The sequence below is a fragment of the Mesoplodon densirostris genome, chromosome 1 (assembly GCF_025265405.1).
Source record: "Mesoplodon densirostris isolate mMesDen1 chromosome 1, mMesDen1 primary haplotype, whole genome shotgun sequence".
In the NCBI taxonomy this organism is placed as follows: Eukaryota; Metazoa; Chordata; class Mammalia; order Artiodactyla; family Ziphiidae; genus Mesoplodon; species Mesoplodon densirostris.
Window position 1 is genome coordinate 16,703,888 of NC_082661.1, and position 27,586 is coordinate 16,731,473.

The following is a 27,586-nucleotide window of genomic DNA, read 5'->3' on the forward strand; positions in this document are numbered from 1 at the left end:
TCAGGCATTTAAACTACAAAATTAACTTTTCCATAGAAATAACAAGTGGTTAGGAAAATTACAGTACTTCAGTGTGCCTAAGTCGTGCTTTATTAAAAACGTAGATACACAATCTTCTCTTTTTTCAGTCTGAATTCGAAGTACACAGTCAAATAGTATAGGTTTAAATTATAGAAAGCAATAGTTTGTTACTTCGAGCTTATGCTTAAAAAATATCTAATGGTCTGTCTCCCACTTTCTTTTTACTGGATATATGCCTACAGTTTGTTCAGATGAAATAGTTTATATACTTCAGATACAAAATGTAATGTACATAACAGTATATGCTTAGTTTTAAAATCAGCTTTTTGCTAAACTACAAAATCAATCATGCAGAATTTGTATATTAAAGAGATTGCTTTAAAAGCCTAGTTTAGTTGAACAGCTAAATACGGATTCTGCAAAGAATTACGTCTTAGTTATTTTGAAAAACGTATCCATTTACATGAAAGCCCTCTCCAGGCCAGGGGGAACGTATGGCCATTAGAGAAACACATCTAAGATACCTTTAAAGGAGCAAAGTCTCCCAGGGTTTTCCATGGCTCTTCATTTGAACATTCACTCTTTATCTCGGAGCTTGTTTTGCAATCTCAGGGAAATTATTTTTAAAACAAATGTAAGCCAAGGAGCTTGAGGACCCCAGGGTAGGATGTCCATCTCAGGAAGGTGTAGCTGAAAGCAGGGGTCCCCTTGCCCCTCTGGCAGCCAGAAGCCCACCTCCCATTGCCCAAGTCCAATTCTTGGCCCTTATTTCAGACGCATGTGGCCCAGGCCCCCAGGGTCCATGGAGCTCAGGACACCTGCATGGGTGTAGAGCTGAGATGCACATCACCAGCTTTCTCTCTATCTCATTGGCTTCCCCATCCATTTTCTGTAATGCCCATCTTGTTTTCCATTGTGTTTTTTATTTCTGTTCTCTGACCTTCCTTGCAGCTTCATTCTATATCAGTATATCATTGTTGGGCCATTTGGACAAGTGCATGCCTATTTGGAAAAACTATTTTCACCTTGTTTTGGGCTTTGTGCCATGTTTGCAGAGTTTCTCTTCCTTCCCCTTTGAGATACTGTTAGATATTACCTTCTGTGTCCATGAATCAGATTTGCAAACAGGAGGGCTACATATATTAAGTCTCTTTGAAAGACGTCTTCCTTGTTTTGCCATAGATATGAGTTGCTATGATCCAAATATGTATTTGACACTTGCTGAAGGAAACCATAACGTTTATTGAAGCTTTAGACAAGGACCAGTAATCTTGAAACTCTGTCATGACATTCTAGATGCTGCCAACTTTAAGGTCCCCTCAGAATTTATATCTTGGAGCACAAGCACTTAGAGTCCAGAAGCTAAGTGTTGCCAGCCGTTTCCCACAGCAGACGCAAGCATTGCCATTTAGATTGACTTGTCTCAGAATTTGTCACTGAGGCTCTCATGGTGGCGAAAAGAAGAATAAAAGTAGGACAGAGCATTTGAATTTAAGTACAGTGGGAATCCTTCAGTGAATGATCTCCCAAGGACTGAAAAATTGGCCTATTGGGCTGACTTGGAAGGAGCTAAAAATGAAGACCAAGAAATGTACTATATATACAGTAGCTTCTCACCCCAGGAGCTAGGATCACTAACAACTTAGATGAACCAATGCAAGGACTTATTTAAAGGAACAAAATGGCTATGAGTGTGATATATACAATAGTTTTTGATATATACACTATTATATGATTTTTAAACAATGTCAACTCCAGGCTGATAGATGATGATGATGACGATGACGATGATGATACCTTCCGTATATGATATTTCATCTGATGGCTTATATATCACTTTGCCTGAGTAGTGAACTAAGCACGAAAATAACCTTTTAGGGCCTTCATCAGTCATTTCCATCCAGGATAGAGTGAAACGTTTTATCACTTAAAGAAAGGGTGTTTAACTTAGAAAAGGCCTCATCTTGAGAATTTTTTTGTTAATGCCAAAATGTTTAATGCCTTTCGCATTTCAAGGACTAAGAATTTGGTACCTAGCAACGTTATGTACTCTGAGACCTTTTCCCCAACGAGCCGTTGTGATGTTTAGAAATCATACTATGCAGGGGTCACTTAGGTGGGTGTGTTGCTGAGTAGCTGTTTACCTAGTGTTTTTAAATGTCTCATGGGAGATTTTAAATGATTATAGAGTTAAATCTACTTACAAAGACTTGAACATACTAGCATTTTTTCTAGCCACTAGAAAGGTCGGTGGTTGCCGAAGATATGCTGCTAAGTAAAAAACTCTGCCCAACTGGAGACAGCATTCAGCCAGAATACACCTTGTGGGAAATCAGACAGTCGTTCCATAGCCTTTGAGAGCCGTCAACCATGGAAGTGATGGGTTTCTACTGCCACTGGGCAGCAGAGCATCTTAATGATAGAATACTTGGGCAAATGCTAATTCTAATGACCTTAAACCTTGATGTCCCATATATACAGCTATTTTTGTGTGTGCGGGACCCTGGCTAGTAACTATCAGAACAAATTTAATGGAGTTTCGTCTGATTGGATATTATAACCAAAACCTGTGAGAACATTCCCCTCCCCCGAAAATCTGATGTTCTACAAGTACAGGAAGGTTAGAGGTGCAGGATTAAGGGCAGGGAGTAGTGTGGTTCCAAAGCAGTAGCACCAGTGTTCAAGATATGCAAGGTCTTCAGAAAAAAAAACTCAAATAAAGCAAGAAAGTTGAGTCTAGAACTTCCTTTGAGAATAGCCCACAAGAATTATTCTGTTTTTTAATTATGGATTACTCTTGTGAATAATCTCTAATGTTTGTAGGAGTAAAGAATTCTTCTGAAGTGAAACAATTAAATTGGGGTTATTAAGGATCAACTATAGGGAAAGCTATTTTTTTTAAAAAAAGAAAAAAGGTACTATTGTGATCCCATTGCTGTGTCCTAGCATCTGGCTGCCTATAATTAAGAGAAAGATGATGGTTGATCCTGCAGTGGTGCTCACTAAATTAGGTCATCACTGCTGTAGAGTTAATTAGTTGGCCTACTTCAGTCATTCATTCACAGACATTTATTAAGCACTTAGTCGTGGCCAGGCACTGTGTTGAACACACAGAGGTAAATGAGATCTAGTTCTGATTCAGCCTTAGGTTTAAAGCAGGATTCTCTTCTAAACGTAAACTGTATTCTTCCTTCCCCTGCTTGCCTCTACCTGTGTTTTTTATATTAATTTTTTCAGACACGAGCTGGTTATTACTCTTTAGGAGAGTGATAGTAAATGAGGTAACTTTCTCTTTAAATGAGCTTTTTAATAGATCAGTGGTTGTAGGTGAAACTTCATAATTTTTAGGAGCTAATATCTCACTTTAGTAAAGTCAGCATATGATATATTGGGAGCTAGATGCTAAACTGACTCTTGAAACAAAAAAAGAAAAAAGGACAAAAGTTTTAGAACATGATAACCAAAAACCTGGACTCTAAATCTGAGACAGTAACAACTTCAGATCTCATATTCTGAACATCTTACTGCCCATTTGGTACAGATCTGTGCTCTGGTTATCTAAAACTGTACATATCAAAAAATTAAAACTCTATTGAACATGTTATTTTGAGACTCCAGACATCTTTAGTGCATTACTGGCCAGATTTAGAACAGTTTGATCTACTTGAAGAAATTGGCTCTTGTACACCTAAAACTAATATAATGTTATATGTCAGTTGTATCTCAATTTAAAAAAAAAAATTTAAGACAAAGTAAAAAAAAAAAGAGAGAGAGAGAGAGAGAAAAATTGACTCCTCTATTTTCTGAAGATCTATGATTTATTTAAAATTGTTAGCCTTAACTGATAGATAAATTGGACTTTATCAAAATTTAAAACTTTTGTGCTTCAAAGGACACTATCAAGAAGGTAAAAGACAACCACAAAGTGGGAGAAAATATTTGCAAATCATATGTCCGATAAGAAACTTGTTATCCAGAATATGTAAAGAACCCTTACAACTCAATCATAAAAGTAGTTACCTTACTAATTCATTAACTTTTGATAGTCCTATATCTTCTGGTGTATTCTTGCACGGATGTTCGCTCAGTCATGGGGAAGGAGGACAGTAGGGTAAGAGCTGAACTCTTTCCGATTTTGCACAAGTCTCAGTTCACCCTGCAGTTCTTATCTGAGGGAATGATGGTGGCTATGGGGGGGTCCTCAAGGCTTTTGCAGCCAAGCCCACCAGCACGTTGCAGGCTCTTCCCCACTCCCCCCTCCAAGAACGCCGTGCTGCCCAGCCGCAGAGGCCCGTCCTGTTGCTCCCACACACCGTGGCCCTTCCTTCCCCGTGATGTTCCAGCTCCCTAGGATCTGGACCTTCTCACCCCTCCAGCCACCCATCCACCTGGTGAGCTTACTCTTCAATGACCAACTCAATTCTAGCATCTTTCTGTAGCCTTTCTGAAAAATCAATGGCACCTTCACGTGAGTGCCATAGAATTTTTCTCATACCCCCGAGTAAGCACTTACGTGATATTACGTGTACTTGTTGCTTATAAGCCTGTCTCCTTAGGTAGACCCTGAGCCCCTTGCAGCCAGGCACCACATCTTATTCACCTACTTAACCTCAAACGAAGCTCACTGCCCAGCCATAGTAGATGCTCAGTAAATGTCTCACTGATGGAATTTTTAGACTGGGTAGAGCCTCTTTTAAGAGAAAGGTGGAGAGAAGTATAAGTGGTCCCAAAGTACCTGGAAGAAAGGGGTCTGACTCTACTGTGTGTATTTCAAAGTGAAGCAACAGAAACATAGGCTACAATGAAGGCACTTTGTGTTGCTCAGAGGAAGGACCACACAGGTTCCCAGACTCAGCCTCCCATTCAGAGAAATAGATTCTGATTGCCAGCCTCTGCCATTATGCCTGGAAGTGATTGTTTTGGGGTTTGCATATCCCACCCCTTTACATGCTTGGGTTGTAACCATCTGACAACTGACCCTGAATCATTAGCAAGTGACTTTCCATTCTTCTTAATGTACTTTCCATCTAATCAGTTTGCTGCCAGCTCACAGCCTTCAACCGCATGCCATTGGAATGATGCATCTTACCGCTCACTGCTTTTAACCTAGTTCCACTTGAACTCAAATCTCTCTTTTGGAAAAGTCAACCTTATACCAGTCACCTTTGTGAGCCAAGTTGATGAACAGAGTTTGTTTCTTTGGTTTCTCCTTTTTGATGTACCTCCTTCCGGTTTGTTCATTTTGAATTTTTATTATGCTAGCTTTGTTTTCTTTCTTGCTCTCCCTTCTCTCATTTTGTTTTCTCCATTCTTCTCATTGGAGGCAATGAGCCATCCAGCGGCCGGAACTCCCCTCTCCCTTATCGGCCAGACAGCCGCCCTCTCACTCCAACTTACGCTCAGGCCCCTAAACATTTCCATGTTCCAGGTAGGAGCTGACATGGTCTGTGTCTTGGTGTCCTGTCACCGTGCAGAATGTAGCCTTGTCGCCTCTGTCTCGTCTCCATTTCTCATGCTCTTTTAATTGAGATGCTCACAGCTGACAAACCCTAAATTGCAGGATCTGACCTAGAGGGCCTTTCAAAAGCTCTGTATGGGAGATGCCAGGATTGTATTGAAGGTGTACGTTTTCTCTAAAATTTTTGAAGGGGGATGGGAGGCAGAGGGTGAAGGAATAAGGGTTGAGTTGCTTTGTTTTGTCTTGTTTTGACAAAATTTTTAATTTTACCCTTATATTAGTACCTTCTGAGATACCACTCTGTGGTTTAGTGTCATTGTCTAACACAATGGCAATCTAGTTATCTTCTCAGCATAAAGACTGAACCACAGCGTTCTTGAGAGTACTTTATTTTATCTGTCTCCAGTGTGGAGATTCTTTCTATGGACTTTTCAGAGAGCTGAAAAATGGGGTCATTTGGAGGGTCTTTCTGCAGTGTGTAATTAACGAACCACCTCCATAGCCCACAAAGACATCTTGCAATTTAGGCTTGGTGCTATAAGCTTTGCTGTCATGGTACGAATAGTAATTTGCCATCAGGAACTGGAAAAATCAGAACCCATCAGTATCTTAACATTTACGGTCAGCTCACAATCTTTGTGAAGGCAAGATTGGCCATCAGAAGTCATGATATTATTTTTCCATCAGAAGTACATTGTTTTGCTTCTTTTAGCTACTGAAAGTGGTTTAATAAATTACCCATTATGTTAATGTTAGCATACATATTTGGAATCTGTAGTAGTTTTTCTCTTTTGCATTCCAAACTTACCTAGAAGTTTGAACAGAGGAAAGTTCAATGGGATTCATACCACTGAGATAGGACTGCCTTTAAAATATATATATAAATGAAGTTTCATCGAACCTTGAAAATCATTGTTGTACGTTTGCAACTTTTTTCATGAAGAATGCCCAACCAGGATCCAGTGCCCAAGATTCTGGGGAAACCTTTTGAAACCTCCTGAGTATTTGCAGTCAAAGTTTAATGGTTGCATCATCAAATGGGGTTCTATATAAATATATGAATGATATTTGGCATCTCTTTATTTTTCTTTTCTTTTGTAAAATTTGGCCTATACACACTAGGATTTTGTCAAACATCCCGTCAATACATCAGACTAGCCTCGCACCTAAAAATTGTTTCTATGTTTTACAAAAATATACTCTTAATTTCACTGCATCGCTTTCCACTGTTCCACTCATTAGTTGAAAAGTAAATTGAGCCACTGGTCTCTACTGGGAGCTCAATTTCGAGACAGTAGCAATTTGGGGATCTTCCCCAAACTGGTTATGTCTTCCTCACCATCACAGTATCTGCACTGCTTGCATTTCTTCCTGTTTTAACCCCACTTTTAGTGAAGTGTATATTTGAAATAAATGGCTCATGAGTGAATGACATCTCTCTATATCCTAAGATGTATTACAAAGGATTCCATGTCACATGTCTATGGTAATTCACTCATGCCTGTAATTTCTTCTTCCAGTAACCTCAATCTTTGTAATACAAAGTTAACCTTCTGGGTTATTTTTGTTGGAGAATCTTCAGTTTGGTTTGCCTCTTGGTTGATCTGTTTTTCCCATCGGTGGATGGCTCCCCATAATCACACACCTTTGCTTTTCATTTCCACAGATCAAGGGATCAACATTTACCGAAAACCACCCATCTACAAACAGCATGGTAAAACCCGCTTTCCTCCGCGTAGCTTTTAAGTAGCAACGTCAGCTGAACTCTTCACTGTCCTCTGAAAGGCTTACCTGCTGCTGCTTTTGAGAATCAAACTGGGGCGTCCAGTGTATTATGCCTTTATGGTCTCCTATGATGCAAATATTATGAAGTCGGTTTTCCTAGATAGAGAACACTTAGCTTGATTAGGAAACTCCTAGCTTATTTCTGAGCCCATCAAACCATGTATCATTTCACTCATAGAGAGGGAAAGCTACGGTCACACAGTAATTCACAAACTCCCTAACAAGGCTTTTTGGGGGGGCCATCAAATAATTTAACCAACCTCTCTGATAATTTTGATGAGCTTGCAGTTAGTTTAACTAATTAAAACTAGTGAAGGCTAGCTACCTAAAAATTAATTTGATCAAGGGAATTCCCTGGCGTTCCAGTGGTTAGGACTCTGTGCTTCCGTTGCAGGGGGCACAGGTTCGATCTCTGGTCAGGGAACTAAGATACTGCAAGCCGCGTGGCCAAAAAAAAATTAACGTGACCAGGCTTCCATCAGCCTGAATGTCCAGTTCGCCAGTTTCCGATGGGGCATGCAGATGTCTGCACCCTGTGGTAGAGGGGATGGGACTCATGCTGAGATGGAGGCCCTAGCCTTGATCCCAGCTCTTCAGCTAAACGGTTCTGTGATATCAGAGACGTAACCTCTGTCCTTCAGTTTTCTCACCTGCAAAAACCAGCACATTAGGCCAGCTTGTCTCTGAAATTCCTGCAAACTAAGAACCACTGATGTGGATTTATAATTGTGTTTTCCTTTTCTGGGAATATAGAATTTTTAAACCCAGGAAATCATATTACTCTTTGTAAATCACATTTCCCTCCAACATTATTAGTTCTCTATAAATTCAGCTGCTATAAATCTTTGTGAATGGGTAGAAAGCCAAGACTGGTCTCCAGGCGATTTCAGAAAATTATACACAAATTGTGCCTGGAAATTTGAAGGCTGCCTTTAGAATCCAGTTGACATTAATGAGTCCTAAAGGCTTAGGATGACATGAAAAGCAAATAAAGTTGAAAATGCAAAAAGGAAAAAAACTTCAGGCCAACATTCTAGGGGGAAAAGAATGTATGTATTGTAACGGTTCTAGGACTATAATTTTTTTTTCTTCATCTGTGGTGTGTTTTTTTTGAGTTTACACCATGTGCTTGCTTTTTTAAGTTTCTTAACCTTGTTTTTGTTTGCTTTTTTTTATGGTTTAATGTCTTCTCACCCACTCATTAACATGTGAATGTTTACTGACTTCACCAATTCTAATGCGTAAGTACTGTTTGAAGTCTGGCTTTAAAAGAAATTTTCTTTTTAATTTAAGAAGAGGATTCCCAGTTTGATTTATCAGTTTAGAGACTTTTTTTAAAATACTAAAATCTCTAAGACCCTGCCTCTCCAAATAAAAATAATCAAATAATTAAGATTTAAAAAGAGAGGATAATGTTAGGTTATTTATTTGGAAGAGATTAGTTTGCTTCTTTTTGTGAAATTGACTTTGACTTTACTCTTTACTTTCTTTCAGTCTCTTGTAATCAAGAGTAGCACAACCAGAGCGGTACATCCCAAAGGACATTCTGCAAAAGAGCAGTTCTCTGTGATAGAAATAGATGTCATACCAAAGACTGGTGTCTATGCCCTGTGCATTTGGAAAATGCTAGACTTAAATAAAGTCACACTTCTTAGTCTTTAATATGCTAACACATATTGTCCTTCTTTAAGAAGAGGATATAGTGTGCAGTGTTTTCCAAGCTGATTTTATCTTTTATTCTCATGAGGTTAGAAATTCAGAAAAACACTGTTCCATGCCTGGCTGAAAATTTACCCCTTATTATTATGTAGGGCGACCTCAGTCAAGTTACTTAAGCAAATTGAGACCCAGAAAGTTACTTTAAAAATGTGAAATTGGATAAGAAAATTCAAAAAGTTACTTCCAGATTTAAAAATCTGTGAGCCCAGGGAAGGGGGCAAATTTTATTTATAGCATTATAAATATATTGTGAAATGTTTAGTAACGTCCCAGGTCAGCTTGCAAAATTAGCCAGAATCAGGGACTGACCATTTAACCTGGTTTGTTTTGCTCCATTTCTGTGATTCCATTTGGGGCTCTAAGCCAATGACTCCACCTATAAGCACAGCCATTAAGAACTCTGTGAACTAATGCTGCTCCTATTCTGGCTTTTGTGGTTTTAAAGCTGGATGACTCATTTGTATATGCAGCCCCTTGAACAAAACAACGAGTGGGTATGGCAAACCCAAGTCTCAAGGCTAAATTCCTGCAAGCTGACAGTGGATTTTCCTGCTGCCATTTCACCTGGGAATCAAGGACACATATACAATAGTCAAGGATTGAAATGAAACGGACCAAGAAGCCACAAACCGGCTAAGAAGCCACAAAAACTCAAAGCCAACCAACTCTCTTGTGATTAACACCTACAGTCAAATGACAATGTCATGCTTTTCACTAACCTCTTTAATTTCAAATTAACTAGATTCAGATTTCTAATTGCTCTAGAATTGTCCAGTGGAACTTTCCGTGATGATGGAAATGTTTTATAAGTATACTGTCCAATACAGTAGCCGCTAATCACGTGTAGGTGTGGATCACATAAAATGTGGCTAGTGCCACTGAGGAACTGAATTTTAATTTTATTTAATTGTATTAATTTAAATGTAAATAGCCACATGTAGCTTGAGCTAGTATTGGACAGCACAGCTCTGGAACAAGATTTTTCAGATGTAGAATGAAGTCTTGCTTCTGGCAGAACGTAAGGAGGATGAGTCGAGTTGTCACTAGGAACTATTAGTGACTGGGTGATTGATAATGGTGATAAACAGCTCTCTGGAGTTCACACTTTTTGCCAGAGCACGAGAAAACTATGTAAGAGGATTGTACTACCACGGCCTTACAGACCGATAGCTAAGCTGCCCCTGATTCTCATCCAGATGCAGCTGCCTTGGCAGCCCAGAGCAAGTCTTCAGAAGACATCATCAAGTTTTCCAAGTTCCCAGCAGCCCAGGCTCCAGACCCCAGCGAGATACCAAAGATTGAGACGGACCACTGGCCTGGTCCCCCCTCACTTGCCGCCATAGGTATGCAACTGTAGCAGCTAAGCCAAATGGACAAATTGCTAGGAGATCTCAAAATGCAGTGCTTAAAAATATGCAAGGAAATGTGTCCTAGTGTAAAGATTTTTTAAGAAAAGTATGACCAAGAGTTAGAACAGTGAAAAGAACTAAGGTAGTGTTAACATGTGTGCAGAGTGCTTCAAAAACCCAACCACCAGAGCCTTGTGCTAACCAAACCCAGTGAGGTGCAGAACTGGTCTAAAACGGGTGTTTTGCGTGGACTCTCAGTTATTATTGTAAAGTCAGTAACTCTTTTTTGTGTGTGTGTGTGTGGTACGTGGGCCTCTCACTGTTGTGGCCTCTCCCGCTGTGGAGCACAGGCTCCAGACGTGCAGGCTCAGCGGCCATGGCTCGTGGGCCCAGCCGCTCCGCGGCACGTGGGATCCTCCCGGACCATGGCACTAACCCATGTCCCCCGCATTGGCAGGTGGACTCCCAACCACTGCACTGCCAGGGAAGCCCCAGTAACTCTTTTGAGCATAGTTGAATCAAAGCCTCCTGCCAAGAACTTCGTTCTATATAGTTAGAGCATAGTGGGTGGATTTACTGAGTGTCCACAGAAGTGTGACTTCTTTGAATTAAGTTTGTTTTAGACGATTTCTGGGTTGTAATTACAATTCTCTTAACAACCAGTCTTAACACTGAAGCTCTTTCATTTTTCTTGCCTGATCATGTTCTCCATTACTAAGAAGGGCTGTTACAGAGTAGCAGGTGTTCTGGAATATTACTCATGTAAAGTTACATGATTTCACATCTGTCATTTCCATGACTTCTGTGCTAAAATGTCACATTTGAGCTGTTTCATTCTTTGCTTTGAACCACACATTTATGCTTTAGAACTGTGTCTGTGTGTTTACTGTTTTGTCATTAGTGAAATCACTTGGCCCTAAAAAATGGTATTAGCAAACTCAGAAGCTAGTACTGAAAATTTAGTGAGTCAGCTTTACAAAGATATGACTATCTTATCACATTTCTGTTGACAACCTAAAAGGCCTTCAATTTTCCAAAATTCCCAAATTTTCTTCATCCTTCTATTTTTCGCCAAGTTATTTTTGGGATAACTTTTACAAGCAATAGAAGTGGATTTTAAAGCAATTGATATCTGTAGAAATAGTTGAAGGAAAAATCTATTATACCTCCTGGTTTCATTATTCACAAGTATTCTATATGTTATGTTGACTTAAGATGTATCTAGTTCTTGAAACCTTATGTCTATTCATTTTTGTTAGCGTAGATTAAAGAGAGAAAATTCACGTTGATATTCATGATTTTAGAAACTAAGACTCAGTTGTCAGCTTTTTTTTCCTGCTGGTCCACGTCCTTCAGGCAGTTCTTGGGGCCGCTGAGGTTCCTAGTTCAGTCGTGTTGCATAGCAGGGACATTAAACAGCTAAACTTTGGGGGAGAATTAATATTTTGTTGTTACCACTTGTCATCACTAAATAGTTTGGGGTTCCAAAATGAAGAAAGCTTCTGGTCCATTAATCCAACTGATCAAACCCTGAAGGTATTAGTTAGAGTTTATTTTGATTAGATTAGCAGGCTTTCCCATCTACTCCCACAGCTAAATTAGTCCAAGCCACTTAGGAAAAGTGATAATTATCTTAATTTTCCAGCCATTCAGACAGATTCCTCCTTTTCCCTCCATCTCCCCTTTTCCAGGAAGCTTAAAAATTGTACATGATCTGCTCTATTATACTGAAATAAGTAACTTTTTAGCTGCATTAACCCTTTTTATTGGCCCATTAGTATAAAACTCTTTTGTGACCATTTTCCGAAAGACTGAGAGCAAGGAAACATTAGAGACCCATCCCCTCAAAGAAAAATAAAGCATGCTTCTTTTTTCTTTTTTTAAAAATATTTATTTATTTGGTTGCACTGGGTCTTAGTTGCAGCAGGTGGGCTCCTTAGTTGTGGCTTGAGAGCTTCTTAGTTGTGGCTTGCTGCCTTCTTAGTTGCGACACATGGGCTCCTTAGTTGTGGCATGCAAACTCTTAGTTGTGGCATGCGTGTGGGATTTAGTTCCCCGACCAGGGATCGAACCTGGGCCCCCCTGCATTGGGAGCGTGGAGTCTTAACCACTGAAGCATGCTTCTTAATGAATTTATTGGAGGTAGAAGACAGGGTGATGGTATGGTGACAAACCTAAGTATTCAGAAAAAGAAAACAAGATTTTGAAATTCATCACAAGAGAGTGTCTCACCTATTTGATGGTATCTAGATGAATTTGGCTTCCTCTGTATTTGAACAATGACCTCAGGGACATCAAAATAATAACCGTAGATGCCCCTCCCACCTACTATGGAAGCTCTCACTAGTGGCCAGTGGGATGACTTAGACCCAATCATAATGGCAAACCGAGTTCTAATTGAGCAGATCAGATTGTTGGGAGGCATGCCTTACTGAATCACATTTGTGGACTGGCTTGTCGAACGGGGCCCGTTGTCTCAAGAAACCAGCTGAACTGGTGGCAGACACTTTTTTCCCATGTGTTGTTCACGAATTTTGAAGACCACTGCTGACTTTACCCGCCTGACACGTTGAGCACAGGTGGACTAGTCCCTTGAGCTCCCCTGGCTGTGGGGCTAACGTGAGAGGTTGTCTTTGCTGTGGACTTAGGAGCTGACATGAGACGCAGATCTAGCGGCAGAGAGGAAGATGACGAGGAGTTCCTGAGACGCCGGCAGCTACAAGAGGAGCAATTAATGAAGGTTTGTCCTTAAACTACTTTGCTGCAGTCTTCGCTTCGGTTCTGTCGATCCACGTTACTGAATGATTGCTGTGGGCAAGCCACCAAGATGAGCAGGAGGTACTCCCAGCCCTCAGGGGCTTCCTGTCCAGTGGGAGAGACAAGATGGGCATCTAGTGACTGTAATAAGGCAGAATACTTAGCGGGTTCTGGAAGACGTGACCTGGAGGTCAGAGAGACACGGAATGTTTGGGCCTTTTCGAGGAGAGCGAGACTCTGTGTGGGGTGTGTGGGTGTGGTGCATGTGTCGAAAGGATGCTGAAAGGCCAGGTAAAGCCGAAGTGCACTCCGAGGTGGTACAACACTTCCTGCCCTCACGCAGGCTCTGCTGAAGGAATTCCCCTGGGAAAGAGCCTTTCTCCAAGTCTTTCCTCGGGACTCACAGGACCTTGTGTGTGTACATCTGGGCCAAGAGAGAGGGGATAAAATGGGCTGTCACTAAGACATCCTCATTATACCCTCTGTCTCCAGCATAGGCCCACAGCATCCCAGAAGGCCTGGGGTTGAGGGAGCCGAGAAATGATCACCTCCTACCAGTAAGGGTCATTTTCCAAAGATACTTAATCACATGGGGAATGCACATGATACTCGTTATATACAAAGTTACTTTTATTATGTGTTCCCAATTTTGTATATTATGTGCATAGAAAAATACTGGATAGATACAGATCAGAATGTAAATGGGGGTTATCTCTGAGTGGTGGATTATGGGCTATTCTTTCCTTCTGGATTTTCTAAAATCTGTACAAGGAGCGTGCATTATTTTTTTCCCTGTTTTTAAACAAATCAGTGTAATTTACCTTTAAAGGCTACTATCCCCAGTCTTCCCTTCCCACATCAAAAATCTGTACATACTCACACGTTGCCCTCCTGAGTCTACCTGCTGGCGCTTTGCGGGGAGGGCAAAGGAGGGAGAACATTCTTCTGATGTGGAGCCTGGTTTAGGGCAACAGAGCCTAGACATTGAAGGGGCTATGGTAGGTTCAAGGTCCAAAACCTGGCTGACCTTTTGGGGAGCCACCAGGCTCTGGGACAATATGCCTCAGCCCTCTCCAGAGTCAGGAACTTCTTGCAGGATCTCCTAAAAAGAAACTGCAGTTCCCTAAAAGTAATTGTGGGCTTTGCTTTCATTTTTCTTTTCTCTGTGAATAGCTCAACTCGGGCCTGGGCCAGTTGATACTGAAAGAAGAGATGGAGAAGGAGAGGGAGAGCCGAGAGAGGTCCTCCCTGGCCGCCGGGCGCTATGATTCTTCCATCAACTCAGGTGAGCAGCAGACCCACCTCCTTCCCTGAGCCAGCAGCTGGCCACCTGCCTGCAAGGAGCCTATTTTGACGGTTCCAGGAGAGGCAGGGTGGTTTCTGGTGGAGTCTGCAGAGCGTTCCATAGGAAAGGAAGTGTAAGAATCCTATGTCACGTCAACTTAGCTTAAGGGCCTGCCACGGCTCTTCCTTAAATGTGTGTTTCCTTCCTGTTGGAAATAGGGGGGAGCCCTTGGAGGGTCTCAAGAACCAAGAGGGGTCAGTTCCCTTGTGCTGGGTCTACCTTCTAGAACATACATCTCAGAGGGAAGCGGCAAAAAGAAAATCCTCATAGAGAACAGAATGCTTTTTATAATTGTTTTTTTGATTTGGTTGCGCTGTGCGGCATTAGTTCCCCAACCAGGGACTGAACGCATGCCCCCTGCAGTGGACGCATAGAGTCTTAACCACTGGACCTCCAGGGAAGTCCAAGAACAGAATGCTTTTTTTTTTTTTTTTTTTTTTTTTTTGCGGTATGCGGGCCTCTCACTGTTGTGGCCTCTCCCGTTGCGGAGCACAGGCTCTGGACGCGCAGGCTCAGCGGCCATGGCTCACGGGCCCAGCCGCTCCGCGGCATGTGGGATCCTCCATGTCCCCTGCATCGGCAGGCAGACTCTCAACCACTGCGCCACCGGGGAAGCCCCAGAATGCTTTTTAACTGTAGAGAGCGTGAACAATTTTTTCAAAGTATTATGACTTTACTATATTCAGTGTAAGAGCTGAGGGCTAACAGTGCTGTTGTTGATACTTTTGAAAGAGATTCCTTATATACTGGGCTGAAATAGTCTTTCGGTATATTTCCCCTGCTTCTACTTGTCATAAGCTTGTTCTCTTTTAACCCACAAGATATCTTCTCACATGTTGTGAACTAGTGCATAATTTTCTCTCCTGAAGATTCCTTTAAACATGTGTTTAGTGTTTCCTATGCTAAACATTATTTCATTTAATCTTCACAACATACCAATGAGGTAGATGATATTATGATTATTTTCATCTTCCCCATTTTGTAGATCAGGAGACAAGTAAAGGGAAGTTTAAGTAACTTACCTGATGTCACATTGCTGATAACTACCAAAACTAAGGTTTAGGAGTCCAAGTATTATAACCCCAGAGCCCACACCCTTAACCGGAATGCCCTGCTACTTCTCATAGATGTGTCACTGGCATTAATCTTGGATTAGGTGGTTTAGTAATCTTTAGAGTTCCTTCCAATTCTGCAAATCTGTTGTATAAAAATAAATAGCACTGTATCTACATGGGTCAAGAGGTGAAGACGTAACAAGATGGAATACCGTGCCCGAAGATGCAGACGTGTTAAGTTGCAGAGCCAGAATTCAAGCCCAGGTCTTCTGCCTCCAAAGCCCAGCAGTTTACGAGGTGTCCACGCTGTTGATCAATGGGCTACCCTATCCCAAGCCTCCCAGGAGTCCAACTGTGGTTGGCCAGTAGATCTTAGTAACTTAAGTGTAGGCCTCCAGATCAGTTATCGCTGCCATACCAACTGGGGCTTGGGCCTATGTATCCCAATAGCCCTGGGTTTAGATCATTGCTTAGATCTTTACAAGCTGAGCAACTGTGGGCAAGATACTTAACTTTCTATTAGCCCCTATTTCTTCTCCTGTAAAATGGAAACACTACCATCATTATTAGGATTGTGTTGAGGATTCAGAGATGCCAAGCACTTCTTCCTTCCCCATCCCGCCTCGAAAATTTCACTGCCCACCCATTCCCTGCATCACCCAAATAGGGTGGCATTTTGTGAACATTTGAGCTCAATATTTGGATTGTTATTTTTCTAAAATGGACTTTGGGTTCCTAACAATTACTTTTTTTTTTATCTTTCTCTTATTCAGCTTCACATGCTCTATCATCGAAAACCTCATCTCTCCCAGGCTATGGGAAAAATGGGCTTCACCGGGTGAGATTTCTCAATTACTCGTTTCTGAGTCTCTTCCCTCTTGAGTCCTGGTTGGAGTGCTGATGTATCGTCTGAATACATCTGACAGTATGATCTCAGTGTTGGATATAATGAAAATTGTAATCACTCTGCTCTCCTGGTAAATCACTTTGAGTTACAGGCAAAATAAGATCTTTCTATTGAGAGAAAGAGAAATTGACTTTAGATAAAAGAATAGCCTGTATAAGCTTATGGGAAGACTAGATGAATTGTGTGCCAAATATTTCTACAATCAAGCAGAAGGTAATTACTGGAGCCATTATCTCTGCTGTAAAAAGATACAGGAAAGGTTGTCACAACCTCCCTCTGCACAAAGCATAGAACAAGTGTAACTGTGTAGCTGTGATGTGGAAAAATGTGTTTTTATTTATCAGCAAGAGATACTTGCTTGCCAAGGACCTGCTGATCAGTAGCATAGGATATACCACAAAACACGGGTATTTCAGAGAAGAAGAACTAGGTAGGAAAAATAATAGGGGTCCAGGAATTCGGCTTGGGAGGAATTCTTAGGATGTTGTACATCCTATCTTTCTTTTCACCTGACTCCAAAACGAGTACTGTGGAGCAGATTTTCTAATGGTGTGTTTTTCTTCATTTCAGCCTGTTTCTACAGACTTTGCTCAGTACAACAGCTACGGGGATGTCAGCGGGGGAGTGCGAGGTGAGGGCCCTGCGGCCGGGTGTTGGCTGACCAAGGGAAAGAAGGGGCTGTGCTGTCACAGGCATGTTGGCTGGGCTCAGGCTGTGTCACATCCTACGGTCAGGTCACATCTGTCCTTTGAGCCATCAGGGCATTTACTAAAATCCCAGAGGACCTCTCCTGATGTGAGACCACAAGAAGCGAGTTTGTAGGAGGGAATTCATTGCTCCTGCTATGTGCTGAGAACTAATTAGATCCCTGGAAGTACTGTGATAAGCAAGACATGGGCCTACCTTCAAAATGCATGTGGCTACAGATGAACTGGTGTGCAAGGCAGAAACAGAGACACAGATGTAGAGAACAAATGTGTGGACACCAAGGGGGGAAAGCAGGGGGCAGGAGGGGGTGGCAGACAGGGCTGGGATGAACTGGGAGATTGAGATTGACATATATACACTAATATGTATAAAATAGATAACTAATAAAAAATGCATGTGACAGAGACAGAAAGAGAGAGGGAAACTCTGTGAGATAAATGCTGTGATCGGAGATGCAGAGAGAAGGGAGAAACACCTTCAGGGTATCAGCTTCCACAAGAAATGGTGTTTAAACTGATAACTAAAACCAGAGCAGGCATCTTCCAGCTTCAGGGAGCAGCCAGACAGTGTGCACAGAGACCCGGAGCCAGGAGAGCGTGGCTTGTTGGGGAATGTTTGGAGAATTGCAATAGGGTATAATCTCTGTTGATGTTTCCATTTTTTTCTGTGGTCTTGCCCTTCTGAGATTTTCTTTTTCTTTCCTTTCCAGACTACCAGGTATGGAACACTGCCTTTCTCAAGTTGGCCACACCAGCAAAACAGCCTTTTCACAATCCAGACACGTTCTGCTGCTGCTCCAGGGAAGGGTTTCTGTTGAGAAGACCCTGACTTTGGTTGATCCATCTAATCATTAGTCCACAGATGTGAGGAGCCATAAGCAGCAGGCATGCCTGGCGCCCAGGTCAACCTGGTCCTGCAGGCCTGCATGAACCAGACCAGGTGTCAGAGGACCCTCTTGCTCTGCCTTTGGAGAATCCTCTCTGGGGTGGAAGTGGACCAGCATCAAGGGTCCACACACATACAGCTGCTTTTTCTTTTAGTTATAACCACTCACTCCTTGAGGCCCTCCCCTCCTCTGTGTGGTCACAGATGAAAAGAAACCCCTGTCTTGGCCAATAGGAAAGAGCTGCTGTGGTACCATTCTTTTTTCCTAGAACCTAAACCTTGTAAAATGATAATGGAGAATGAGAAAAGGGGAAAAATGCAAAGAAAGCTAAGATTAGAATTAAAAAATAAAAAACAAGCACAGACCTGGCAGTTCTTTGATGTACCATATACTTTAACGCGCGCAGCCTGCATTCAGGGATTAGTAATAGTTATTAAGCCAAAACCTTTCATCAACTGGAGTATAAAAGAGCAGCATTCCCACTATCCCTGCTTTTATTTAACAAGGAGCTCATTTTGAAAAATCCATGGTAATTAAGATGACACATCTCTAAAATGGCAGTGAAGATTTGAGACCCAAACAGGGAGGTCTAGGAGCCCACAGAGCTCTCCCTCAGCTCCCCATGCTGCCATGGGCTGCTCCTGAAACCTGTATTTCTGTTGCAGACCCTCCCAGATGGCCACATGCCTGGAATGAGGATGGACCGGGGTGTCTCCATGCCTAACATGTTGGAACCAAAGGCAAGTGTGGCTCTTTTTTTTTTTTTTTTTTTGCGGTATGCGGGCCTCTCAGTGTTGTGGCCTCTCCCGTTGCGGAGCGCAGGCTCAGCGGCCATGGCTCACGGGCCCAGCCACTCCGCGGCATGTGGGATCTTCCCAGACCGGGGCACGAACCCGTGTCCCCTGCATCGGCAGGCGGACTCTCAACCACTGTGCCACCAGGGAAGCCCAAGTATGGCTCTTTTTCTCTTTCCTCTCACATGGGATGAAACTGGGACATAACCCTAAAAAGATTTGATTTTCTATCTTTTTCACCATTTTCAGGGTTGAGACCCACTTGGCTCCAGGCCAGTGCATTAGGCAAGCCGTGTCATAAAGCATCTTTCCACTCTGTGGGTTTTTCACACCAAGTCGGCAGGTTTAAGCCCTCACTGGGTCTGGTGCTGTGTGTTCCCAGTGAAGTACCATCACTTCTCTCCTATGACCTCGGTGTCTACGTGGCCCCTGCCATGAGCATGGCAAAGCCTGCTCCATGTGGAGCAGCTACAGCCCACTCCAGATAGGGTGACCAACACATCGTAGCTTGCCCAAGACTTCCCTGGTTGTAGCACCGGAAGTCTTGCATCCTGGGATCCTCCTCAGTCCCAAGCAAACTGGGATGATTGGTTGCCCCAGCTCCAGAACATCCTGTGACTCCAAAGGTATCCAAGAGCTGTGCTCCTTGGTGACTATAACTGGGGCTTATTTCAATAGGTCATCTACCAAAACACTGCTTCTGGGGCTGCATGGTTCCTTGGATTCATGAGCTGGTCATGGAACGAGATTGTTTAACCCTGCAAATGTGTACTGCCTTGTAAAACATATACCTGTAATTTCAATTCTCTTCTAATTTTTACCTTCATCCCCAATACATACTAAGTTGTATTCTTTTACTCAGCAACGCCCTCCAGAGGCACAGTGCCACATGAGACACTTTTGGGTATTGGGAATGTATAGGAACCTGACCCTGTCTGCTGGAGACTTGAGTGAGGAACACCCATCACTCTAATACTCTAACCATAGTGTCTTAGAAGCTCTATCTTGGGAGTCTTAGATTTTAGGTAGCTTCTGCTTGTTAATAAAATGGACAGCGGTGGGAATTTTTCCCTGGCTGTCCAGTGGTTAGGGCTCCGCACTTCCACTGCAGGGGGCACGGGTTCGATCCCTAGTTGATCTAAGATCCCACATGCCACATGGCCAAAAAAAAATAAAATAAAATAAAATGAATAGCAGTATTCTAGAAGAGGTGTTTTTCTTTGCTTCTCAGATATTTCCATATGAAATGCTGATGGTGACCAACAGAGGGCGCAGCAAAATCCTAAGAGACGTGGACAGAACCAGGCTAGAGGTAAAAAAAAAACAACAAACAAACAAAAAAACTTGTCCCAACTGCATATTCCTGTGCATTTTCCACAACTTTTCCCTAAGAAATGTTCCAGTTAAGGCAAAAAATAAAAAGGATCAACCTAGGTTAAACTAAGCTAACTTGGAGGAAAACCCAAATTTGTATTTAGGAGATGAGCCTAAAAACGTATGGTAAAACTCAGAAGAACAACCCAGGAGATGCAGTATGAGTTTAGTCATTTTCTTTGGAAATGTGATGTTGCCCTCATTTAGGGCTGGTGATGTAGAATGGAGACTCCATCACTCTTCAGATACCCCCAAATCCTTATCTTTCTCTGAGCCTGGGTTGAGTTTGTTGAGGTTGGGGAGGGAGCGTTCAGTAAACAGGTGTGTACTAGGCAAGTTTCTCTCTTGGCTGTTTCCACATTCCTTGTTGGAGGGTTAGCTGGGTACACCTACCCAAGACCTCCTTAGATGTGGAAGACTGATCTTTGTACTTTTCCATCTGAATGGTTTTAATTAAGAAAAACTCTGTCTGCTAATCTCATAAAGAATCATTAATTTTCTCTGACAAAAAGCAGTACATCTGTATGTGAGGTCAGGCTGGCACAGAGAATAAAGCCTCCACTGTCCTAAGAGAACTTTACTAGGCGGGCCAGAGATTGAAGTTCTTGGTCTCCTCAGTAGACCAAGCAACCACCTGAACTCCCACTGCTGAGGCAGGAAGACGCCCCAGGGCTGCCAAAGGACCCCTCTGGAAATCTCTTTCTGGCTTTCTTATTGCTCTGGTCCATTTTCCCTGCATCTCCTCAGCGTCCCAAGGACCTGAAGCGGAGTCACCTCCAGCATAATGAATCCTCGTACCGTGCCCCATGGCCATGCAGTGTTATTACAATCATCATTAATACTCCACCAGCTCTTTTCTTTGGTAGGAAGGGTGCCTCACCTGGCCTGGCCAGGTAAGGAACCACTGGGTCCAGTGCCTGCTAAGAAGCCTCAGAGATAAACTCCTCTTCCATCATTCTGCCTTTTGCTCTTCAAAACAATTACTTATAAACTGGAGAGCAACTCTCAAGGTCATCCATGTGGCCATCAGGACTGACCACTGTTCTCTTCTCCCATCACAGCGCCACTTAGCCCCAGAAGTGTTTCGGGAAATCTTTGGAATGTCCATCCAGGATTTTGACAAGTTACCTCTTTGGAGACGCAACGACATGAAGAAAAAAGCAAAACTCTTCTGAGTACCACCCATAGACAGCAATTAGAAAAAGGACTGACCATGGCGGTGACACATAGGATGTTGTAGTAAGGCCCCAACTTGATTGGAGAATTTGCAAACTACTGTCCCTCAGCAGCAACCAAAAGGGAAAATCTGATTAAAACACCCATGAGCCAAATGTCGGGCCAGCCCATGGCAACGTTCGCCCAGAAGCAGTGGGGTAGAAATGTCTGTGTGCCCACTCTCGACAGTAGTGTTCACGTGTGACCTTTTTCCATCACCTTATGTGCACAGCAGGAGCTACTTTTGTTTTCTTTCAACTGTTATTCAATAATAGTGGGACTGTATGGGTAAGAGCCAGCAAGTGCCCTTAGGATGCCGCATGGACAAAAGCAGTTGTAATTATTCCAAAGTACAAGTATATTTATTATGTAGCGCCGCGGCTGAGAAGGAAGAGCCCGAGGGATAGATCCATGTGGCAGCAGCCTTTGCCCTCCCTTTCCTCACTGGCCTCCTGCAGCCCTGCCTGGACTTCAGCAGGAGGGAAAGCAGAATCGGGGCCCCCGGCAGCTCTGTTTCAACAGCCACCAAAGTCATTTTTAACATGCTCCTTGTCCCCTACTGTATGCTAGGACCTGATTGGCAAATTACTTAGCCTATTATTAGTATTATTATTATTTTTTTTTTTTTGTGGTACGCGGGCCTCTCACTGTTGTGGCCTCTCCCGTTGTGGAGCACAGGCTCCGGATGCACAGGCTCAGCGGCCATGGCTCACAGGCCCAGCCGCTCTGCAGCATGTGGGATCTTCCCGGACCGGGGCACGAACCCGCGTCCCCTGCATCGGCAGGCGGACTCTCAACCACTGCGCCACCAGGGAAGCCCACTTAGCCTATTATTAAAAAGAAAAAAGAATTAAGAGAAAGAGAGGAAAAGGAGTGAATGAAAATTCTCCTTAAACCCTTTTCTACTTCAGAAAGCGTGCTTCTCCCCACCAAGGACAGGAGATGTCTCAGCCCCGCAGCCCTCCACTCTTACAAAGAAAGGAAAGGGGGATTGTCTCCAGATTGGCCCAGTTGTATGCTGTTAGGCGAGTTTTGTCCAAAGGCCACAGCAGTCTTGATCAAAAACAAAAGTTCTGTCTCCTCTCAATGCAAGTTCTCCCACCCAGCAAACTCTGCTCTCTATCCGGCATCCTCTAAATCACATCAAGCCCTCGCTGATTTTGGTTTTTTTAAAGGTCTTTTCAGTAGTAGGCTAAGGAAAGGCATGTTTTTCTCTTTGAAATCTCTGCAACTCCAAGGTAGATTGCCTCCAACTGATTTAACTTGGTCTTTTGAGCTTTCTTTCTTGCCTAGCTCTGTTGACTTCCTGGTTTGCATGTGTGTGTTTATGTGTTTCACTCACCCAGGGCAGTTTGGTGAGTCTGCATGTGCTTTTAAACTTCATTCCTGCTCGAATGTTTGTCCCACTATGCTGCAGCTCCTCAGGGACGTTTGCACAGGTGCACATGACTCAAAGGTCAAGAGTGAGGCTAACTGCATCCCTGCCACCAGGTCCCCTGTGGAAGGGTGTTGGTGGTTAGAAGCCAGCATATTCCATGACAGATGTAGCTCAAGTCAGCATCAGACCGAAGACCGCAGACCTAGGATCAGACTGTGTGTAGACAGCAGAACATCTCACCGGAGTCCTCAAACTCAGTAACACAAGATTCACATTGGAGCTGAAGATTACCCCAAAACTTGCATTTAAGACCCCACCATGGTTCCTGAAAGCCTCTGGCTGAGACTCAGACAGGACGTGACTCACGTGTAGGAGGTTGTCACATTTATTGTCATGCTTTGGGGCTCTGTTTAGGAATTTAAACTCTATTTTAAAGCCAAAGAAGAAAACATCTGAATTCACCTGCGTATACCACTAATCATAAAAGCTCAGAAATTCTTCCTGCTGGCACCAAGTATTAGAATGAGTTAGTAGCTGACACCACCAGTGGTAAAAAGCAAGTAGAATATTCTTTCTGACCTTGTACTGCAGACCTAACGTGTGACACACTCTAGCAACCGGGTGCTGTAGTGAATACTGCAATTGCTTCATAGTATTCTGTGTGCTTCCCGAGGGAATCTAAATCTGCCTGACCTTTGCTAGACACTGAATGTTTGAGGACTGTTCTCACAAATGTGTGTGTGTGTGTGTGTGTGTGTGTGTGTGTGTGTGTTGGACCTACTAACGTATTTAGCAAATGGCTCTGATGAGGTAGGTGTGAGACCACCTCCTCCTTGGACTGAAGGCAGACTGCAGCCCACAGTTTCACCCTTTCATCTATCTGTTGCCTCTTGCTTCATTCAGTACATCCGCTGTCCCATCTTCTGCGACCTCTCTTGCATGGGTAGCCTGGGCACAACGCCTGTGTGTCCTAATCCTTGCTCCGCTCTGGCAAAGTGTGAGGGGTGAGGACCATGGTGTAGTCCCAGTGTTCCCCTGCCACGACCAGTAACAAGGAATGGCCAAACGTATCCGAGGGCCCGGCTGGAGGAGAGGGTTTTTTTTCATCGGCTAATGAGTTATAATCCACGTACTTGCAGATTAAATGTCAGTGTAAGAAAAATGGCGATGGTAGTTAAAGAACTGAGCCTAAATTTGCCGCCACTAATGAAACTCTACTTTTCTTGTAACTTTTGAATTCAGTTTTGCATCCATCTTGGCGGGGGGTGGGGTGGGAAATAGCTTCTTTCCATATCAAGTGTATGAGCTAATTTAAACTACACCGTGCAAAAATGCCTTGCCAGAAAATGCCAGTAGCTTCCTGGCTGCAAGCAGAGCAGTGCTGTGCTCTAGGGAAGGGGGCACTGGGAATGCAGAGTGGGCTTCCCAACCCCACTCCCCAGCAGAAGGCTCCAGCCACGGGCATGGGTCACAGGGCAACCTGATTCTTCCAACTGCCAAATTGAATCAGTGGGCTACAACGCCCTATGTGTTTTGTTGAACTGGACTCAGCATGCTTGTCCCGAAAATGTCCAGGTCACTACACAGGAAATCAGTGTTCTCTGCTTGAACCCTGCCCCGCATAAAAAAATTCCAGTTGTTAACACAATCAAATTAATGAGGATTGTTTACTCTAGGAAAGGAAGTATACACATGGTAAGCTTCCCTAGTGCATACATAAAGGGCTACATTTTTGAGCATTGGGCTTACTAGTGATTCTTGAAGCATAGGCTGATTGCATGAAGAGGCCTCTATGATGACCTGAAAGTCAGTGCTTCCTTTAAAGTTTCTTCCAAAAAAGCCAGGATACCATTTAGTCTTCTGGTGTGATTTATGTTGAGATATAAAGAGCGTTTGGAAACTTGTCCAGCTCGCTGGGTATCTACATGTTGGTTTGGGTTCATTATGAAATGTTCTTAATGTGACTCCTTCAATAACAAAAGGTAAACTGCCTGTTCCCTGAAACCTTGAACAGAAAAGCTAGAGACAATGGGTAATAAGGCGCAAAGAAAAGAAAAAAAAGTAGTTTCTATCTGTCATGTCCTCTAGTCTCCCCACTTCTCCCCAACTCCCCATTCTGTTGTTTCCAAGCTGAGTTTCCTCTTCCGAGGTGAGGCTGGAACAATGCTCTTTTCAATTCCTATCCCCTCCATCTGGTGATGTCGATCAACTCCACTTGGAAAAGTCTTGCTAGAAATGTTTCTAAAACTTTCATCTAACTTCTTTACACTTTAAAGCAAACACCTTTTTCTAAAGAACTGCTTCTTAGATGATTATACAATATATATATCTATGCTTTTGCAAGTTTAAAAATTCAAATGAACCACTTTTGACTAGGTAGGTCTTTCTAAAAAACTCTTTAAAGCAAACTTGATGTTAGCGTTCTCTTGCATGTTGAAGGGGCAGGGGACCCTCCAGGCTGTGGGCTCCCAGAGCCCTCTTTCTGACTGTCAGGAAAGATGCTGGAAGGAAGATGAATTCCGTGCCATCAACCCTTCTGCATCCTCTGAAGCAAGCTCAGTTTTTACAAATCACCTCATCTGTATTTCCGGTCACGGTTTAATCTACTTCCTAGGCCAGGCTTGATTTTATCTGGCTTGTAAAATCATTTTCCTTTTTATAAACCAAGTGTTTGTCAGATTGCCCTAAAATTCACTCATTAGTACTCCCTTTTGAAGAACATTCTATCCAGAAAAAGCGATCATTTCAGGCTTGAGGTTCGTAATGACACCTTATGGTGGCGATGTGTGTTAAGGGAACTACCCAATTATGTTGTAATGAAAGAAGGAGAAACTTTGACTTTGGCAATTTAAAAAATCACTGTCTTTCTATTTGCTGCCTAGGGAGTAGTGGGGAGATGGTGTCTGACACGCTTTGCATATGGATCTTTGTATTTTTCATTTGGGGCAAGTTTCATTTATGGCAAACTCGAAAGGGGGAGGTGGTCAGTTTAAGCTGAAAAACTTTCTAAACAATATATGTGTACACAGCAAAATTAAACCCAATCTTTTCTGATGCTTAGTGTAATTGAGTGGCGATTGATATCATTAAATAAAATTCTTCCCAAAAGAGTATCTCCCAAGAATGACGATGCCATGAGTCACTTTCTGAGCCCGTTTGCCAAAGGTAGAGGAAAAGACTGCATCCACTAACATTCAGAAAGGCAGTGAGCCACTTAGTGATTGTATATGTGTATGTTTCTTTACCCTATGGAAGAGAAGACGAATGTCCGCAGGATTGGTGTTCTTTTGGGGTGTTATGTACAGACCTGTCCCGTAATAAACATGTGTGGTTTCCGTGAGTTGCTGACAATCCTGCATCGAAGCTTTTGCAGTTCTTTCCTTTTTAAGTTGGGTTTAATGGAATTTTTTTCAAGTGTTGGAAGGCATACTGTTCTTCCTGCCTCCCCTCCCCTTCCAGAAACAAGAAAGCAAATATTTGGAAGAAATGCTGCTTAAAAGATGTATCATGTCCCCCGTGAAAGTGAGTGGATATCGGTCGGCATCCTGAATGCCACATGCCAGTGTGCAGAGGTGGGATGGCCCTGGGCCTGCGTTACTGTGCTTGGGACACCCAACGCACTCCACACTCCTGCCGCCCCTCTGCCGCTGTCCTGCGTCACTGTTGTCCTCACAACTCAGTGAATAAAGTGTGTGCTTAATGCGTAACTGCCTCCACACCGTGTTTCCTTTCTGGTTCCCCTGCTCCCCTTAAAGGTCTGTCCCATTTGAAAAAGTGCCAGCCCAACTTCTAAAGACAAAAACAAAATCAAAATCAAAGTTCTGGGAATGCACTTTTATCACGTAGGAAGGCAGGTTAGAGGGGGAAATGCATCAGATAGCAGTGGTATATTCCAGAACTGTTTGCCCAATGACCCAGACCATACTGACCAAGTCAACTAAAGAAAAAAAAATTTAATAGAGCTGTTGCACTGTGCTGGTCTAGCTGGTATTCAGTTTTGTGTGTGACACAGAGCAGCAATGGTCTCATCACTTAGGCAAGGCTGGGGATTTGAGATTTGAGGACAGGAGCTTCTGAACCACTGCCATGAGTTGGGCCATTTTACTAAGAAACTAGAACGCAGTGGGAGGAAAACATCTTTCAAAACATCTTTGACCTCCACTGCATTATCAAACTTTAAGCAAAGAAAATCTTAAGGATTTCAATTTACTTGCTATCCTCACCGCCAAGATTTGGGGCTTGCCAGAAAACACAAGGATATATTTATACTCACAATGGTCTCTCCGACCGTAGCCATCCTACTATGTGTCTACCAAGCCTGGTGCCTTAGTCCACATGGGCTGCTACAACACACCACCAGAGACCGGGTACCTTGAATGGCAAACAGTTATTTCTCACAGTTCTGGAAGCTGGAAGTCCAAGATCAAGGTGCTGGCAGATCCAATGTCTGGCGAGAACCCTCTTGGCTTTGTAGACAGCCGTCTTCTCCTTGAGTCCTCACATGGTGAGAGAAGAGAGGAAGTAATCTCACTGACATCTCTTCTTCTAAGGGAACTAATTCCACCAGGAGGGCTCCACCTTCATGATCGAATTACCTCCCCAAAGCCCCGCCTCCTAATATCATCCCCTTGGGTGTTAGGACTTCAATCTAAGAATTTGGGGAGGACACAAACATGCAGTCCTTCATACCTGCCCAGGGATCCGGCGCCCTGGCATTCATGTGGACCCTCTCCTGGAAGCCAGAAACAGGTTATTTTCAAGGCAACTGGCAGGTTAGTTGGCTACTGTGGAAAACGGGCCCGGAGGCCCCGGCTGGAGGTCTGTGTTCCGCTCGC

At 43.1% G+C, this 27,586-nt stretch overlaps 1 protein-coding gene across 1 annotated transcript in view; it reads left to right on the top strand.

Moving 5' to 3' along the window:
- ABLIM1 (actin binding LIM protein 1) overlaps nt 1-26,439 on the top strand; it is a 186,493-nt gene extending 160,054 nt beyond the window's left edge. Inside the window, exons 14-24 of the mRNA XM_060099208.1 lie at nt 5,345-5,449; nt 7,146-7,193; nt 10,180-10,326; nt 12,981-13,072; nt 14,263-14,374; nt 16,263-16,327; nt 16,967-17,027; nt 17,814-17,821; nt 18,656-18,730; nt 20,016-20,096; nt 21,220-26,439. Coding sequence (XP_059955191.1) covers nt 5,345-5,449; nt 7,146-7,193; nt 10,180-10,326; nt 12,981-13,072; nt 14,263-14,374; nt 16,263-16,327; nt 16,967-17,027; nt 17,814-17,821; nt 18,656-18,730; nt 20,016-20,096; nt 21,220-21,333 — 908 coding nt within the window. The 3' untranslated portion in view covers nt 21,334-26,439. The remainder of the gene's footprint in view (nt 1-5,344; nt 5,450-7,145; nt 7,194-10,179; nt 10,327-12,980; nt 13,073-14,262; nt 14,375-16,262; nt 16,328-16,966; nt 17,028-17,813; nt 17,822-18,655; nt 18,731-20,015; nt 20,097-21,219) is intronic.
- Nucleotides 26,440-27,586: the final 1,147 nt, after the last annotated feature.